Source organism: Leptinotarsa decemlineata, unplaced genomic scaffold (assembly GCF_025532065.1).
Source record: "Leptinotarsa decemlineata unplaced genomic scaffold, Ldec_3_MD MMD2_tig00002974_RagTag_RagTag, whole genome shotgun sequence".
Taxonomy (NCBI): domain Eukaryota; kingdom Metazoa; phylum Arthropoda; class Insecta; order Coleoptera; family Chrysomelidae; genus Leptinotarsa; species Leptinotarsa decemlineata.
In genome coordinates this window covers 2,258,768-2,278,561 of record NW_027412578.1, presented here as the reverse complement: position 1 = coordinate 2,278,561, position 19,794 = coordinate 2,258,768, and the positions used below count along the sequence as shown (strand labels likewise).

Sequence of the window (19,794 nt, the reverse complement as noted above, 5' to 3'; positions counted from 1 at the left end):
AGACGCGCTGTAAATGACTCGATCGTCCCCAGGTTAATATTTTGTGGTAAAGTTCCTCCTCAGTAACACCCGACACAGTAACAGTGGTATCATCAGCATACAAAGTGGTGGCACCATATTGAATATGATTTGGTAAATCATTAACATAAATTTAAAATAGTAGTGGGCCTAAAATAGAGCCTTGTGGAACACCGAGAATTACGTCATACATGTCCGATTGTAATTCGTTACATTTTACCATTAGTTTCCTATTTTCCATGTAGGAATTGATATAGCTTAGGAGGCATCCTCTTATACCGATATTATATAATTTTTTAGAAAGTATGTTCCTGTCCGCCGAAATGCTTTAGACAGATCAAAAAATAGAGTCAAAATATATTTGCCATCATCTAGCTCTTTATATAAATTTTTAAAAAAAGTGCGGACGCTGTCTCTTTTAATTTTGATGGCCCAAATCCATGTTGACAATCTAAAAAAGTTTTGTTCACTTCAGTATATGCTAAAATGCGGCAGTAGAGAATTTTTTCTATAATTTTTGAAAATGCCTTAGCAAGGATATTTTTGTCTATAATTTTCTACTTCTCCCATGCCGCCCTTTTCAAAAATCGGGATTATACAAGCTATTTTGAGAAGATCAGGAAACTCTCCGCTAAGAAATGACTGATTTATGAGGTGCAGCAGTGGATCTGTGATGTTATTGCAAATATTTTTTATGATGTGAGTAGTGAAACCATCCAAACCAGACGACTTTTTATTTTTAAGATTACTTATAACAGTTGCTAATAATTTTTTACTCACTGGATAAAAAAATATGGAATTTATTCTATGTTCGGACAGCTTTGCTGACGACAGAATACTTGTCTCGCCATTCCATTTGGATTCCAGGACATCGGCTGCGGATGCACATCTTCACCGACAGCAGGAGGTTGCATATCCTAATGAGGATCTAGAGATGAATTCGAATTGGGGTGAAAATACCCAGGTTCAATTCAATGCCAAGAAACCCAGGCATCGGTTTTCTTCAAAATAAATGTCCCCGAACCGGGCATAATAATGTCAAGATAGTTAAAAGGGGTTAAAATAGATAATTATATGTCTTCGCACAATCATGTTACTGGAATTGCAAAGGCCGTTTCTCAAAAGCTTGGAACACTGTTACGAACCAGAGAACTGTACACACCGCAGCAACTTTTGATGCTTCATAAAGTTCAGATCTGGAGTACTGTTCTCATGTATGGAGCCCGGCTCCTGAATATACCCTGAAGCTGCTGGATTCTATCCAGAAAAGAGCCGTCCGCCTGATTGAAAACACGAAAATCACTCGCAACCTTGATAGTCTGGAACATCGAAGAAAGGCTGAAAATTTGTCACTCCTCTGTAGATACTTTCATGGAAAGTGTTCCAGTGCCATGGCATATTTGATTGCACCAAAAGCGGTACATATCAGAAATACGCGACGGACTGTGGATACACATCGTTCTGAGGTTCAACTCAGTACACCTCGAAAGTCACTGTTTCGAAACTGCGTTCATGTGAAATATACTTCCTGAGAAGTTTTTGAAATGAATTTTTTCTCCAGCTATTCAAATCCAACGTGAATCGCTACTTTTGCACAGGCATCAGTGTAAGAGCGCATTAAGGATTTTTCTGTAGTGCTTGTGTTTTGCCCGTATATTGTGGAATGCGAAATATTGCGAATGTTGAAATTTGAGGGCATGGGGAAACAGTGATGGAAAGATAATTTTGTTTTATGGGCGCGCCTTTTTCTACCGAGGCTGGCGCCCCATTTGGAGTATTTGAACATCCTCCCTTGTTGTACATCTACAAAATTAAACGAACCTACTTACAAAATTTCAGCTTCCGAAAATATAGCAGTATGGAAAAACAGTAATGAAAAGTTATTTTTCATATGTAAACGCAAAACTTTCACCCCCACGGGGGGCGCTTCAGTAAGAATATCTGAAAATCCTTTCTTAGTGCTCATCTAATATCTGAAAAGCATCTATATACCAAATTTTAGCTTTCTAGGAGTTACCAGTACGTAGAAACAAAAATAAATGAGTGAGTTTTAAGTATTCATAAGTATAGATGGACGATATAGATATGAACTTAGCATTATTCAATCTATCCTTCATACAGACAGAATGTCCTGTGAGAATTTTCATCACACAGTCGTTTCTTATTAAAGAGTTCTAACAGTAAATCTACTCTCTTTTAAATAGAAAAACGCATCGTCTCTAATCTTTCAACTTTCCATCTTAGCTTTTCCACAACTAATTTCTTCATAAATCGGTCCTATTTTCAAAAACTCCTTCTGCGTAAGTTCAACCACAAAAAATATCCATAGTTTCGCAAACTTTCTGAATCGCCCTATATAATAAGAGTGAAACAAAGATCCACAATATCTCGAAATGTACTGAAAACTCCCTGGCATTTCCATTTCGTCCAATATACGTTATCCATGAACTGTGCGCGGCAGCAAGGCAACTCAGATAGAGGCAAAAGGCAATACGGGCAATTCCGGGTGTATGGAATACATTATCGATGAACCAATACGTGACACTGTGGCGGGGAGTTGCTAACAAAACTCCCGTCCTGGGCGATAACGGACGACGCCACCATTTACCTGTGTATTCGACAAAATAGATTAACATTTTATCGCATGAGAGATAAATTATGAACGACAATTGAGAGCTGATCATCCGAGGCTTTTGATGAGTCCGTTTCCTTTTGTACTCTCGATATATTCATGAAGAGGACGAGGTCCAGAAAAATTGTGTGATAGTTCATACCTCTGAAGGGGTGGCTAAGAATGGAACGTTCAAGTTTTCGGAAACGAAGGTGTAACAAAATTGAATTATTGTTAAGAGTGCTATGGAGACGGATCATAGCCCAGTAAAATAAAACAAGAAAAGAGACTACTCCAGGAATACAAGAAAAGTCTCAAAGAATTTTCAACTTAGAATATATTTGGGAAAGTTTATGTAGCTATGAGGGTTCACAAGTTTTAAATATCTCAATAAAGGTAATTTTCGACATAGGTGTAAATACCAAACATGTGACAAATTGTATTGTTTAGAATTTCATGTATTGAAATTTTCTATCTATCATTGATTCCAAATGAAGTGGATACCTATCAAGTTCGAATATAAATAAGAAAATGGTTTTGAACTGATTTCATATGATTATTTTTTGGTAAAAATATATACCAAAAGTTTTGCTATGGGATATTCAGCAGATTAAAGTAAATTGCTCTCTAATTTAACAGGGACTAGAGTGGATTTTTTCAAATCACATATTAATTTCAATCACTTAGGCTTTTGAGGTAGGCGGCCAACGTAAACTTTTGTCATATGATTTCAAATCTGATCTCACATATTCATTACATTTTTTAATGTTATTAGATGATTTAACTGCAATAAAATAAATTGAAAATGTTAGCGCTATCTCTCTATGACGTTTTGTGGTAGCATATCATTCATCATAAATCTCATTTATGTTTTTTTCATTGTTTCACATTCACAATTGCTTCGATGACTTTTTTCCATACCTTTCTTACAATCCTTCAATATCTTTCAGTTCATTCTTACACTAAGCTCCTGACAAATGCTTCATAACCTTAGTATACAATATCTTTATTTACTACAAAATGGCGAAACTTTCAATAATTGCCTGAACATATTGTCATTTAACTACATAATATGAGTTAATTCGCTTGAGGTGAGTTCAGAAGACGCTTGAAATTGTTGCCTTAAACTTTTTGACATATCTATCAGATATTCCACGCTGAACATTTTCGAACATAGTAACGTTAATATCTCTACAAATATTTATTATTCTCTGCCGTAGAACCCATATTGGAGTAGGTTCAGTTTTGGACACCTTTTTGCTTCAAATAGCCCCATAAAAAGTCCAAAGGTGTCAAATCTGGCGAGCGGGCTGGCCATTCTGTAGGACCTCGACGGCCAATCCAACGACCGGGAAAAGTAGTATCCAAATAGTTTCTTGTCTGGACTGATGTGGTAGTACTTAATCTTGTTGGAATACAATATCCATATCGGATTCATTAGGATTCGCTTCGACGATTTCAACGATGAGAGGGTCAACAGTAGTTTCCAGCATATTCAAACAGAGTTATTATGTTGAATTTTGCAATGGTTTACGTCATGATTCCGCAGAATTCTGTGCTTCGATCTAGGTCATATTCAGTTCATTGGTGTACCATTTCAATTTTGTATGGATGATACCAATTCCTTTTCAAAAGTATCCACACAGTAGAAGGAGACACCTCACAAATATTCGCGACGGAATAAGTAGACTGTTCAGGATTTTCTACCATCTCACCAATGATTTGCACGGAATGGACGGATGGACGGATGTCCTAGGGGCTTTTTTTATGTACACTACCGGTAGTTGTGAATTTGGATACAAGTTTCCTCAAATATGTTTTATAGATAGGACGATTCGGAAAACGTTCATTGAAAATCCTTCAGAGATTTGACCATTTTAGAGATTGTTGACGTGGTTCCTTTCTACTTGTAAGACCGAAAACTAAATGAGAATATTCTAACTGAACAATGATGTTCATTGTCGTACTGACATTTTTTTGTCGTTTTTCTAAACGAATAATAACATATTAAACCTTATCGGGTTGTTGGAATAGCCATATGGCAAATAAAAAGAAATGTTTCTAGAAATATCGATATTGATGTGTTTGTCTTCAGGAAATTATTGAATGTTTCGCTATTTTGTAGTAGGTGAAGATATTGACTTCATTCTAGGGTTATGAACTATTCGTCAGGAGCTTCAAAATGATGTGTCACTAGACCCCCCTTTCCATTTAATTTTTTTCATCAGATAGCGCTGTTTCATTTGTCAATATCACTTCAGAATAAAATATGCATTAATTTCATTATCCCAAATTAAATTTAAATTTTTTGAGTGTACCCGTTCAAAAAATAAAAGAGAGGGGCCATTAAAAAATACAGTATATATGTAAGAGACTTCAGGATCATTTTCCCAATAAAAACTCGTTTTCTAGTAAGCAATACAAAATCAATATTTTCAAGTTTATTTTGATGATCTTCGCATAGTGTGATCCTGTTTCCTACAAAAATGCCTTCAGCCTTCACCGGAAGAGGTTCCATGATATATGAAAGTTCGTGAGAAATATTTGTTATTTTCAGTGACATCAATGGAAATAAGCTTATTCAAATATTCAATATGATCATATCATCAATTGCAAAGGCGGAAAACAGTTCTCAATATCTCTTGATATCAATTGTGATAACAATTCACGTTTCCATTAAAAAACGTGAACAGTATTTTTTGATTATTTTCATCATCAGAATTTGATAGTCTAAAATCCAATATTTTTTCAAATATAAAGAACGTGATTTTCAGTGAATCTAATCATTACGGTTCATACTGGCATAAAAATGATATTTAGTATTTCCAAAGCTCTTACATATTATTTGGGTATTATTTTCATTGTACTGTCATTCAATTAATTCCAAAAATATTGAAAAATATAATAATATTCTCATTGGAAAACTACATGGATCAAATCGTTATATTACCCCATGCTCCACTTCCAATATGAGTAATTATTCAAAATTGTAGCACGAAACAGATTGATCGATCATACCAACCTTCAAGAGGCATTCCCCGTATTTGTTTACCTACCGCCAGCAAATGATGTCAGCACACGTTATGACGACTTCAACGTTAATTAATTAATAACAGATTAATATTAAGTTATTTTTGAAAAATAAAAACAGGGAATGGCCATTAGGAAATGAGGTAGCACTCCTTCAATAATATAAATTGTCTCCCCATGCCGTTGATACGCGGAAAATTGCACGGACACCAGACTTATCTCCATGAAATCTGGTGATTACCGAACGTGAAAAGTGTTACAAGTGGTTCTTAATGAAATGGACAAATTGAAATGGACAATTCACGTGCCTGAATTCATTATTTTTGTAATGCAAGTCGAACCTCTTTTGGTTCGATTCATGAATCGAGTTGAAATTTCCAGAATTGTCAAAATCTGGAAGAATGAGATGTACTCGTATGAATCTGAAACAATTTGAAAAATTATGATGATTTGCAAATGTGTAATTGACGTTCACAAAGAGAAAACTAATTTTATGTTTTTTACCTCTTCAGGAAAAAGTTCTCCTCGTTTGGCCAATATAAAGTTTTGGACAAAAACCACAGGTCAATTCATTTACTTTTGATTTATCCTACATTGAAGGTTTGTATTTATTGTTTCTGAAAAATTTGCTTCAATAATTAAGTGATCCGGTGAGACACGTCCGAGCCATTCCTTTTCCAAAGACGAGTTATGTTATTGGTGGGTTCATTAAAGTATGTTGATGTCCTAGAACGCCCATTATTGTTTCTTGAAATGGGATAGTTCTGGTAAATGACATGTTTCCAAAATTTTTAGAAAGAATGGAGTCGATAGTTTCTACTTTGTCACCGTTGTTGACCGCGATTTGTATGATAAAATTCAGTTCTTTCTGAAAAATCAATTTCTGACAGTGAAATATTCAATAGCATGTGAAGCATACTATCGAACACTGCTATTTTATGTTGATAGGGATGTGTGGAAGAATCATGTATGAAAATGTCCGTATAATATGGTTTGTGAAAAATTGCAAGATCATATTTATTGATAATTTTCGTAATACTCACTTTGGAAAATCTATTGAATTATTTACCTCCATTTCAGAGGTGAATTCAATTGAATGCCCAACTCCCTACCTGTACCAGTAAAATAGACTGAGATATCATTTACTTTTCTGTAACAGTATGAAAAAATTTCAGTCTGCTGACTATTATGTGTCCCATTTTGAAGGTTGTTCTTGAACATTTTATCCAGCAAAGGACTCCAAGGGTTTCTTATTATTATTTCTTCGTTGAATGAATGAAACTTCTCAATGAATTGATAATGATGTTGAGATAGACAAATAGTAAGTGTAGAATTTCCTTATAAATTACAGGATTAACATGGTTTCTGTCTAAGAGACGCTCGTCAGCTCATTGTTTCGATTGGCGGAATACTGGGAAAACCTAAGTATCGGATATCAAACGATATACGTTCAGCGTTATCAGGAAAAGTTTTTCATTAATGTTATTCACTAATTATAGACAATAATAAAAGGTAAAACTGAAACTTCTGGCATAGAATCAATCCAAAGTATTTATGAAAATTATTTATGCCAAGTCGCGGTTTGAATAAATGAAGTTTCAATTAATTGTAGGACCATTTCTGAGTTGGTGAAAATTTTCTTTTATGATAAGTATATGAATTTTTAATCAGTTTTCATCTGAACTTAGTAGAGTCTGTATGAAAATGCTTGAAGATGCTATTCTATAGCGAAATACGTGTTGCGGATTTGTAAACTGTGCAGTGAAAATCTCACAATAAAATGTTACTTGAATACAGTTGGATGATCTCATCTGAATTTGATTCAAGCACAGTGAGATTTCTTGGTAAATTCAATCATTTATCTTGATATTCAATTCATTTTGAAAAGTTTCTTCGATTTCAGTGGACAGTTCGACAGCTGACAGCTCACCTATGAATTAATTGACTTCATTGATCAGGAAGCTGGATTCACTAGGTCGAGTTCAAGTGAATGTGAGCCACAATAGACCCTCATGTGTTAGAGATGCATAAAGGTCCATTTCAACAATCTGCACTGATAGCACATAAGCCCTGTTAGCCTTGAACGGACAACGTATTACCTCAGGGCTAGTACTAGAGTGCCACCAAGATCTGCCAAAGTGTCAGTAGATAATAACATTATCCTGAGGTGGATTAAAGGGCACGACAGGAGTGAAGGTGATCGCAGTAATGACTCTTTAGTCAAGGAAGCGGCTGGACTAAGAATTTTAGGACCCAGTGACACATACGGCCTGATGACTTCGCCAACTGCGGAACTAACCAAACGTTACAGATGGAATGAAATCAAAGGATACAATCTTGCTAGGATCACCCTGGGCGACCCTGGAAAGCTGGTGCCGAAGAAATATCTGGCGATTACCGGGAAAAATCTACGCTGAACAGTAGGATTTCTGACTGGCCACTGTCAACGAAGGAAACACCTCCATAATATGGGGTTAGTAGACACACCTCTATGCAGAATGTTTGAACAGGAAGATGAAGCTATCAGGCATGTCCTATGCAAATTTCCGGAGTTATCATCAATACGAGAGTGTGTTCGGCGAGTCTTGGCCTACACCTGCCGATATAAAGGAGATGTCTCCCAGAGACCTGTCCACCTTCCTGGAAAGGACAGGATGGACGATGATCAAGGAAAGCAACTCTTGGGACGATGTACAATGGGTCACATGTGGCCTTAGTGCTGTGGGCCTACACTCACCCTTCCTACTCTACAGATACAGAAAGGTTTATTCCTTTGAATTAATGAAACTATGGAACATCAAGTTCTTCAATTCTATTTCATGTTCAAAAATGTTTAAAGTGAAGTGATATCATCATTAGTCATTGAAATTGGTAGGGATAATCAGCTTATATGTTTATTTATCGAATGTTCACCTAGCGGTAATAGATGAAATTAAACTACCTAATAATTAATTGAAATCATACACTGACACTAATTACATTGGTTTGCAATCAGTGGTTCTAATTCGAACCTCACGCCCTCCCTAATAAAGCCATTCGGAACCGAAAGTGAAAACTAAACAAATGCCATTAATAAAAATAACAATGATTTCAGCATCGCCATAAAATAAATGGCTCGTTTTGTGTGATTCGACCGGCTTTGTTATAAATCACGGTAGATATTCCGTTGCAAGCAGCAGTATTTCAATATAATCACCCCGAAATCACCCTCTATTGGTCGTTAGTCGATTCGAGTTGTACACCACGCACAATTGACTGGTTGAAATAAATGAGCGAAAAACTCGAATAAACACCACCTTTATCTGACATCTAAATACCGTAAAAAGCTGCTAACTTAACTGGTCTTTTTATGGACTTCCGATATTGCGGGAGGTGTTTATTTGACAATCGTTTTTTGCTCCGCAAAGTCACATGAACACTGGAACATGAAAGGCTATATTTAGGATTTGTAGGCTCACAATGGCGCAGTCGGTATGATGATGAATTACAACAGATCTTGGGCGAAATGTATCATTGATGTGGGTCAAAACACGTAGTAGAAATCACGAACTGCATGATCCCAAATTGCAATTTTGTGACGTGAAGTGTTTGTTAAGAAGACACATATGTGAATCATACTATAATTGATGAAATCCAAAATTGGACAATGTATCTGATGGTATCCATCGAGCTCTCGGAATATGTATTTCCAATCTTATTTCGAACTATGATTTTATAGGTATTACGGCAACCTCTGATGTTTTGGCCAATATACTTTGGAAATTTGATAATAAAATAGTAATAAATGAAAAACTAGGAATACATGAAAGTGAAATTTATCAATCTTATATATCACGAACTAAAAAAAATCGAAGGAGGTAAATGTGAGAATTCGATTTTTTGGGTTGTTTGAAAATATTCAAGCTAATCGAAAGATTGTGCTTTTTTTTCCAACATTTTTTCGTTTTCATTTTCATGGGTTTCATAACATTTGATATTCAAAATATACAAGGAGTTAATACATTAGGGGATCTCGTAAAAGGTACGACATAAAAAGCAGAGATTATTTTCAAAAGTCTGAACAGAAAGTCACAGAAACTTTCAATCATATGATTTTCAAATATAGTGTCGTCCTACTTGCTAAACAATAGCTTCTTCAGTCGTGTTCATACTCAGCATCTACATCACCAGTAGGTCACTTCAATAATCATGTTTGACAATACAAAGCTTCAGAGTGGTATAATAGGACTGCTTTGATCTATATAAACCATCTACCAAGAAAATGAACGCATAAACAACCGAATTTTCTGATGATGCTACCTTAACAATCATGTTCGATTGTAAAACAAGCTGTTGAATGGTTCAAAATCATTTTAAATTTGCAAAAACTGAGACACTTTTCTTTATTACGAAGTAAACCGTCCATTAGAGCGTAAAATTTCTAGGATCTACGATCGATCCCACTCTCAATTGGAAACTTTATGCAGATCAATTGACAAGAAAGGTATCCAAAGCAATATTTGTGATTAGACTGCTGAAATCACTAGTTAACTTGGAGGCATTCATTTTCGACATTCACGGAATTTTCCACTGTGTTTTGATAATTCACACTCAGCCGCTATTTATGATTCTGAAGCGAGGCATTAGAGTTCTTGCCGGTAACACACATACTGAAAATTATAAACCATGATTCATCAATATTACTGAAGCTTTTCCCAACACCAAACCATTATTTCAACACCTCGACACTTGTTTCGATCACCAAGTGATCATCTTCAAGTGGAAGATCAAACTGCAGTTTGATGTTGAGTATGTTCATTTGGTGATAGAAAAAAATGTTGAGGTGTTGAAATAATGGTTTGGCGTTGGAAAAAACTCCAGTAATTTTCATATCTACACCAAAGGTTCCAAACAGTGCATCACAAGTACATTCATCAACATATTCAACGTTCTTCAAGACTTCATCAAAAAAGCTCAAGTTTGGTTAACGTATATTCAGATTTTCAATAATGATTTTCATAATGTTATCAGATTTGAAAAACGAAATACTTTGATAAAACACCTGTAGATTCATATATTTGTAGAAACCCCCATATTTTGGATAGAATGGATTTTTTTCGTTGTATTTTTGATGATTAATTTCCATGATTAATTTACGATTATTGAGAAAGACAATAATAATGTTACTGAAAGTCATGTTATTTATATAAATAATGCTTAATAGAATCGGTATAAATTTCACTAGTTCGGACTTCCATTGTCTACTATATAAAATGATTTGAAATCCCTGAAACAACTAAAAAGAAGAATTTAGTTGTTGCAGGGATTTCAAATCATTTTATATAGTAGACAATGGAAGTCCGAACTAGTGAAATTCATCATGAAACATTGTCAATCACCTTCAAAGAATCGGTATATGTGAGAGAAACGTTCGAAGATATCCTAAAAAATAGTACCTAATGATTCACCTACATGATTATTTGGTTTGAGTTAAAATTAGTTTAGTGATTACCTACTATAGTGATTAATGACCGAAGATGAGTTTTTGTCACGAAAATAAATAATGTTATATAGAATTGTTGACAATTTGAAAACGAAACCTCATGAATCATTTCTGTAATGTTTCAGTAACAAATACTCATCTCAAAAATTATAGTATACGGAACCTACCCATTTTGATCGGATACAGTGCTCTGCATCCACGACCGGGCCGTTGTTAAGGGCTCTTCTTTGAGGCTGGGACCACGTGGTTGATGATGATGGTGCAACCCAGTAGCATCTTGGTGGTGATGCAGACCAAACATCAGACCAGGACCGGCCACTCTTGAGGTGCCCGTACCTAAAGAGAAGATTATGAATAAGCTGAGATTCAGAAATATTCATGAAATTTCTATTTATGTCATCATATAACCCACAATAATTTAAAGTAGATACAACTGGAACAACGAATCATCATACATGCACCACTGAAGCGATAAAATACATACTGTAATAGGTATATAGCATCATCTTCAACAATTAAAAAGGTTGGACAAAACAGTAGTTGACGTTTGCGTTTTATCAACAAGAACTTTCTGATGATAACTTGAATTCGGTACATCAAAGAGAGATAGCTATACAAATGAAAGTCGAAGTCCAAATTTGGCAATTGTTGACGTATCACTATCATTTGACAGTTGAATGTTATTCACTGAGAAGTTTATAATGTTTGTAGTCTTTTATGAACTATGGTTGTTTTCATGAGTATTAATCTGTGGGCATTACACATTTCATAGTAAGTAGATTTTATGACGTGATTATGAGTTTCAATTTCAAATCGAGAATGGCTTTCTTTAATATTCTGTTTACTCGAAAATTCAAATTGATAGATATCGCAGTTGGATATTTTATGAAATCATAACATTCAGCTACCTTTTAGCGAATTTCATAAATAAAAGTAATCCTCCATTGAAAATTTACATTGTTCAGAGGAAATAACCAGTCAATTGGTTTTCATTACTTTGTCGGCTCATTTCAAATGCCCAAAGTTTCATGATTCCATTGATCCTATATTGTTTTGTTACATTATTATATTATCAGAATTTTTGTTTGTGTTTCAACTGAAAGATATCAAACAGGTACCTATAATGAAATACGTTATTTTTCGAGAGGATGTCATATGAACCAGGTATAGCTTAGGATGATTTGAATAGAATCTTTTGAACGAAAAAAAATTATACTAAAAATCATAAAATTCAATAAGGGTGATTAAATTTGGACTGGATAAACAGAACGACGAATTAACATACTAGTTTACCCATCTTTTTTTTCAACTGGGATATTTCTTTTGAACGGAATGATATATCACTTCCTCATAAACATTAAATGTGTTTTTCAATTCAGGGAACCTTGATTTGTTACAGTTGTTAATGTTAATATATTCAGTTTTTCATGAAAATTGATAATCAAAGCCAAATATTCATATTAACTCATTTTTTGGTCTCTTTTTTGTTAATTTCAAAACACCTAAGTAATGAAAGTGCTTTTTAGTATTACAAATATTTTAAATTTTCTATTATAAGACTGCAATTTCTATGAGAATAAATATTAATAATAGAAAATATAAACATATATATATATATATATATATATATATATATATATATATATATATATATATATATATATATATATATATATTTATAAATGAAATTCATTGATAATTTCATGAATTTCTAACAACAAAATATAAATCATGAATGAAAGTTTCTGAGTCTTGAATATTACGTGCCAAAAATATTGAAATTTTTGTCAAATGCAATGAAAGTGAAAATGAAATGAGAAGTCAAAACTCTAATGAAATTTTATCTATCACAATTATTACAGGCATAGATTTACTCTTGTATAAGTACTTCCATATGTAGGTACCTAGGTATACTTCATAAAAACATCAAAATAGCAAATAATTAAAAAAAAAAATGAATCTTTTCAACAGTTTCTATACCTACTATTTTTAACTTTCGAATGCACTCAAAAACTATTCATTTTAATGAATTAAATATGTCAAAACAATAAAATTATATATATATTATCGTTCCTCAATTGGTTCATGTAGGTACCTGAATAAAAAATGAATATTTAAAAACAGAAGATTTTTTTACAAAATATTGGGTGAGTGAAAGTATGACACTTTTTATTGATTGATGCTAATGAATATTCAACATATAATTTTTTTCAATTCAAAAGTCAATAGATATGCCAGATCACGTCCTTACTCAATGAAGAGAGCAAAATGCATTATACACTATAATTCATAATATTTTGTTTGTATTGCTAGATATACGAACAGATCTACTCAGCCATAAAATACATCTAGATAATATATAAAGCGAATGTTGAGGTGTAGATTCTCCAGCTATCTTCAACAGTAATTTCTTAATGAGCACGCAGAGCTGATCTAAGTATTACAAACTAATTATTACTAGAATTTCTAGAACTACAACAAATTTCTTCCAACCGAATAGTGAATTCAAAAACAGACAGGAATAGTACAATTAATTTTTATGAATTCAAAGCTCTTCATCTATTGAACAACTTGATTTTACTAATCTGTTATCTAAAACAACGGTATATTGAGTGTATTTTTTTCAATAACGGATTGTCCAGTAATTAATTTTCAGACACACGTGCTTAGATATAAACGTCTTGTATAAACAACAGATACATTTGTCTCCAGTCAACATTCTCAATCCATATTGTACTATTTTCTCAAAGATTATCAGTACCTGGATAGAGTTTCCGCCCCCACGCGGCTGCCACAGGGTCCAGTTCGTGAGCCGTTAAGGACAGAGCGGGCCAAGGAGACGCCGTTGGGTAACCGCGCTCCGCAGGATGTCCCTCGTCCGACCTCGTCTTGACAGCTTTTCAAGACGGTTCACAAAGTCCTGCCTTGCGGCCACACACACTCTGATCAACCGAAAAACCACCCGCACACTCTCAGTCAACGTTGTTCTTTTATCTCGCGAGAGTTCCTCTACCGAGTAAGGTCAATTCGCGACTGGGACCCGGTATTGATAAGCGTCGAGAATATTTCTCTATCTTTGCCCGAAGAGAGCCTCCCAAGGGTGGAGCTACACCCCTAGGGGCCACCGCGAACGTCCTGCTAGGGTAGCAGGCGTGGCTTGCGTCGCGAGCCCATGAGGCCAGGCCAATCGCTTGGGATAGCGCGAACGGGCGCCAGCCAATGAAGCGGCCGAGTTACATCCCAGGCGCCGTGCTGGGACGGTATTATCTGGTGGTGGTCTCTACTGGGAGAAGCGCGAAGCGTTCAGTTCAGATTAAGTGCGGCTTTCGCTCACGCGAGAGCGGATAGGTCGCAGGAGAGCTCGCAGCAGGAAAGCGTATTTCCGTGTTTTCAGTTGGCGCAGAACTGTGAGACGACTGGAAGGTGAGGTGTTGGATGAGAGTCATGACCGGTTTCGTTACGTGAAATTGGTTGAGAAAAATATTTTCTAACAGTGAAATTATGAAATTAATGCAAATACAATGCTAACACGAAATATCCTGAACGCATAAAACGCATTACCTCAATTTCTGGTGTTCTTACAGTACGTTGTATTTTTTTAGATACTTTGGTTGAAAACTTCTCTTTCTGCTCAACCTTCCATATATTTTTGAAAATGTTTGTGATGAGGGGATGGAAATTCCACCCAAGACATCTGTGATTTTGAAGATCTCCATTCTCAACACATTCCATTACAATACTTCCATTCTCTAGATAGACGAAGTAATTTAATTTTCCTTCTGAATAATAAATATAGATTCAATCCTTACTCACAAAACTTACTCAAAGCTCTTCTTCTCTTCTTTTATGGTATTTGCTTCCCTTCGGCGCAATAGAACAGCTTACTCAAAACTATTTTAGAAAATCTTCAGTTAGTATTACTATTTTCGGCGACATAGAAATTCATTCATTGAGAAGAAACCGAAAGTTGTATTTTTCGTAATAATAATGAATAGAAGTTCAAGAAATTATTATTGATTATGCTTTTTTGGTCTCTAATCTTTCATGTTCTTTCCACTAAGTAGTAGGTCTTACAACTAAAGGAAGATATTCCCAAAAACACCTCAGAACAGTACCCATCCAATAATTCAGAGAAATACTCTAAGATGAACCATATTCTCGATAATTTGGGTTATAATTCATTTCTGAATAGATTTCTGCCTAATAGATAGATTACGATACATGATGATCACCTATTGTCCGAATAATTGAGAACATGGAAATTAAAAGAATTGATCATTTTCAAGCATTTATTAAAGGAAATCAAATCATTTGAAAAATATCTAGGGTGTACCATTTTTTAAAGGAAATTAAATCATTCGAAAAATATCTAGGGTGTACTTTTTATTTCTTTTCGAATTTATTTGAACTATTCTGAGTTCCAGGCCATTTGGTAGTGATTATTGCATCACTACCTGCAAATTTTGTCATCTTCCTGGAGTTTCTCAAACGAAAATTTGCAGAAAAAAATCAATAATCCAAATGAAAAAAATCAGACAATTGAAATAATACACTGCAATAAAGGGAAGCTAATCAATATACCCACCAGAACTAAATCAGATACCTAACTGAAAACAAATATAACTGTTTTAGCCTAATTAAACCATAAGAGCTACAAATATTTCTGAAAACACATACCTAAGGGCAAAAGGATTGTATATTTGAAATAAACTTACATTCAGAATAATGTTCACATTCATTACCCGTGTAAGGAATCACACGTTAAAAGGTAAGACCTCGTTAATCCATAGCTCGCACAAGTTTTGACTTCTGAGGGTTGTCATTAGTAGGGGTGCGACAGCTGGTTAACGGAAAAACAGAAACAGAAAACAGATTCGAACCATAGAACACTACTTGACAATACATATACAGTAAGTATAGTAGTTAATTAGAAAGCGCACAAAAGTTTCGTTGCATTACACATACCTATAAATACCATATTATTCCTTCAGTCATCTTCTTTGAAATTGCTAATTCAATGTTGTAATTTGGATAATTGATTTTTTATTATGATTTCAAAATATCTGATGCCAACAGTTCAGTTAATAATATAAAAAAATATTGAAAATAATATTTTCAAATAATATTTTTAATATTTAACGAAAGTCATTTTTTGCGGAGGAAAATCAGTTTTTCATCTACCTTTTTTTTGGTATTTTCAAGATTTTTTCCAATTTGTTTGTATTTTCAATACAATATAATGTATTTTCAATACCAACAAATTCTATCATCGAAACCAAACAATTTTTTTTTAAATAAAAGTAATTTGAGATTTTTTAAGTTCAAGGGTATATATGAATATTGAATAAATCATTATTTTGAATGGACTGACAAACTGTAATCTTGATTTAAATAGATGGATGCATTTTTTTGAATAATTCACAAAATGACATTTCAGGTATATACACACTTAATTTAATTGAAACAAATCAAATTATTGATTTCAAAACCAATATTTTATCACGAAATCAGTTAGACTAAGCAAATATATTTCAACTGAATCAAGATACTGAATTTGAAAATCGTTTTTTATTTTTCTTTTTTTTTCTGATTGACTCGGCCGTTACTCGATAAAGATGCATAGTAATTTCACAAACTACCCGATTTAATCGTCATAAAATTAATTTCAAAACTGTCACGACATGTTTCGCTATCACAGTAGCTTTTTCCTGTAAATAATATAGTGAAAAGTAATTCTTCACGCTAACTCACTCATAATTACCTAGAGTATATATTATTTCTACATGTAGTCAATTTTTATATACCACAGGTACACACTCAATTATAATTACCTAGAGCATACACTACTTCTTCTTCTACATCAATGATAATATGTCAACAAAGACTAGAATTACATCGTTTTCTAAGAAAAAGTTCAGTACCTAATAGTGATTTATTCAAATTCAGTACGTCATTCAGTAAAATTATTGAATTTTTGAGTTTATTAATTTCCATTGTTTCCAAATGATTTAGCTTCAAGCCTATTTTTTTGTGCAAAATTTTGAATATGTAGAACTTGTGTTCTTGTTTACATAGCTCATATGATGTTCCTGGATACGATTCCTAAATGCGATTCCTGAATGTTTTGCCGGTTTGACCAATATACAAGGTATTAAAATATTCAAGTTACGTATTCCTGAGACAATTTTAAGAAAAAAATCTATATCAACTTGTGTCCAAAAATGCTCTGTTATGGAGATACAGGGTGTTGAAATTGATTTTTTGTTCATTTTTTTAAAATAACTTTTGCAAAAACCAAGTTACGAAATTTGGTACCCAAGGTTGTTTTGACGTAGGAAATCATAATTTCGTAATCATTTTCATGTAACATCTACAGAGCACTGCGTACGCTGTCATGATTCATTTCAATACTAAGTTTTTGTAATGTTATCAGCAACTTCACTACAGCGTCCTACAGAAGCTAAGTAATAATATACAGCGATACAGAAAATTGTAAATATTTCGAAAACGATCACCTTCAGCGTTGTTGAGGACGGAGATCTTCTTTTTTTACTTGGGAAAGGTGTGGAAATTAGGTTTTTTCATGAAAAGTACCAAAAGTTCACTGTCAAAAAAGTTGGGGCAATTTGAAATGAATAATGACAGTATAGATGTTACATGAAAATTAATAGGAAATTATGATTTCTCACGTCGAAAAAACCTCGGGGACCAAATTTCATGCGAATAACTTATTTTTTGCAAAAGTAATTTTTGGAAAACGAACAACAAAATTCAATTTCAACATCCTGTATCGCCGAAACGAAGCATTTCCGGACACAAATTCGCATAGACTTATTTTAAATTATCTCAGGAATAAGTACATGACTTGAACCACTTTTTCTGGTTTTTTCCAAAATATTTTGAAGCTCTATAATCATGATTATGTAAGTTTTCAATATAAAAAACATCCCGAATTGCTTTTGCGTAGACTTCTTTGGAAAGAATTCAGTCTATCAATTCAGCTTTAAACCCATTGTGCACTGCAATTTGCTTATTTGCTTAATGATATGAGTTCTTCATTAAAATTTTCTATCGAAAGAGGAATATTTTGCATTTAAACATTTCATGTTCAACTGTAAAAAAGAACTGGTATTACCTCATTTTATTCTCTTAAATGAGGACAACACTCATTTCTGGAAGGTGTCAGGAGTCGTATAAAATCGATTTTCGAATTCTGATGACTATTTATATAAAAAGCATTAGTCCTCGAACCATTAAGTTAATATCGAGGAAAACATTCCTACTCAACCAAAAACGAGGAACTTATAATGCCTCTGGTCAATAACGATCTTTATTGAAACTGTGAAAGAGATAAAGTTAGTCGTAAATTGCGTTATTTTAATTTTAGTTTAAATTTCGCAAAGTTAAATTATTCAGCAAAGTTGTAATTGCTAAATTCGGTGTAACGAAGTGGCTGCTTCCGTTGCCGACTTGACTTGGCAGGCCTTGGTAGAGCCGGAGCCCCGTCATGCAGAGGAATTAAAGATGCGTTTAGTCCAATTTTCTTCATTAGACCCAATCTGCATTCACCCTCCGCGATGCTCGGCTGCTCTTTTACTTCCAACAACTAGCATTTTTATGAGGCTTATAAATTTGTTTAATTGGTGTTCCATGTAAAGCAAGGCGGTGGTAGTAGAACTTCGTTTGGAATTGATGACGGCTTGTTCTTCGAATTAGTTTGGGGCTTATTGGATATCATTTGTTCGATGAATCTGTCAGCCATTTTTTCAAGGCAACCTACTTTGATACGGTGGAAGTCAAAATGCATCGTTTCAGCTAGAAATAAATTTTTGAGTTCACAAAAAAATATCAAAACTCAATTCATCAATTACACTCAATCAAAATAAGACGAAAAGTGAGATTAATCTATTGATTTTGAATTTTTCAATTGTAGATTCCAAATGTGATGTTCTCAAAAAAAGCTGACATTCCAAAATAATACCGTAACACATTTTCAGATGCAATTTGGAATGAAAGAATCTTATTTTATAACTCAAGGTGAGTCAATTAACTTGTAGAAAGTGAATCAATAATTTTTTCCCCATTTGTTACCAGTAGGTAGGGGAGACCGGGGCAAGATGAAGTTCGGGGCGGCACGGGAAGTAAGCTTGTGTGCGTGAATAGTAATCGTGTTCGGAGCGGCGACAGCGCCATTTGCACGAACTTCACTCTTCGCTAGTGTGTCCAAGCGGAGCGAACAGCTTAGAACTCGTTTTTGCGCTGCAGAGAGAAAAAAGTGATATTGCAAGTGTTTTTACGCGATATTTGATTCAATAACTGATGTACAGACATGTAAGTACATGTGTTAATGTATTATTCCAATCCCGAGCTTATTATAGTAGTCCAAAACATTAAATTCAAACCAGATTTTTTCACCGGTAAAGTTTGAGGTTAGAATTGCGTCATCTTTTCACCTACGTGTGGATCGGGGCAAGATGATCGGGGCATAATGGGATACTATCCCGTTTTGCCCCGTCCTTATGATTAAAATAACATTTTCTATGTACTGATAATCAAGTGACTGAAAAAGGTAAAAAACAAATAAAGAAACCTAAAAAAAAGACTGCAAAGAAGATTAAAAAGACAACTTTCAAGGAAAACCTGCAGAAAAAGC

General features: G+C 34.1%; 1 protein-coding gene across 5 annotated transcripts in view; it reads right to left on the bottom strand.

The window, feature by feature from the left end:
* The window catches only part of kn (EBF transcription factor knot), a 190,995-nt gene extending 176,828 nt beyond the window's left edge, over positions 1-14,167 (bottom strand). For all 5 annotated transcript variants that reach the window (XM_074177260.1, XM_074177263.1, XM_074177261.1 and 2 more), the window contains exons 1-2: positions 13,903-14,167; positions 11,309-11,477 (exon numbers count right to left, since the gene is read on the bottom strand). In XM_074177260.1, coding sequence (XP_074033361.1) covers positions 11,309-11,442 — 134 coding nt within the window. In that variant the 5' untranslated portion in view covers positions 11,443-11,477; positions 13,903-14,167. The remainder of the gene's footprint in view (positions 1-11,308; positions 11,478-13,902) is intronic.
* Between the last annotated feature and the right edge of the window lie 5,627 nt (positions 14,168-19,794).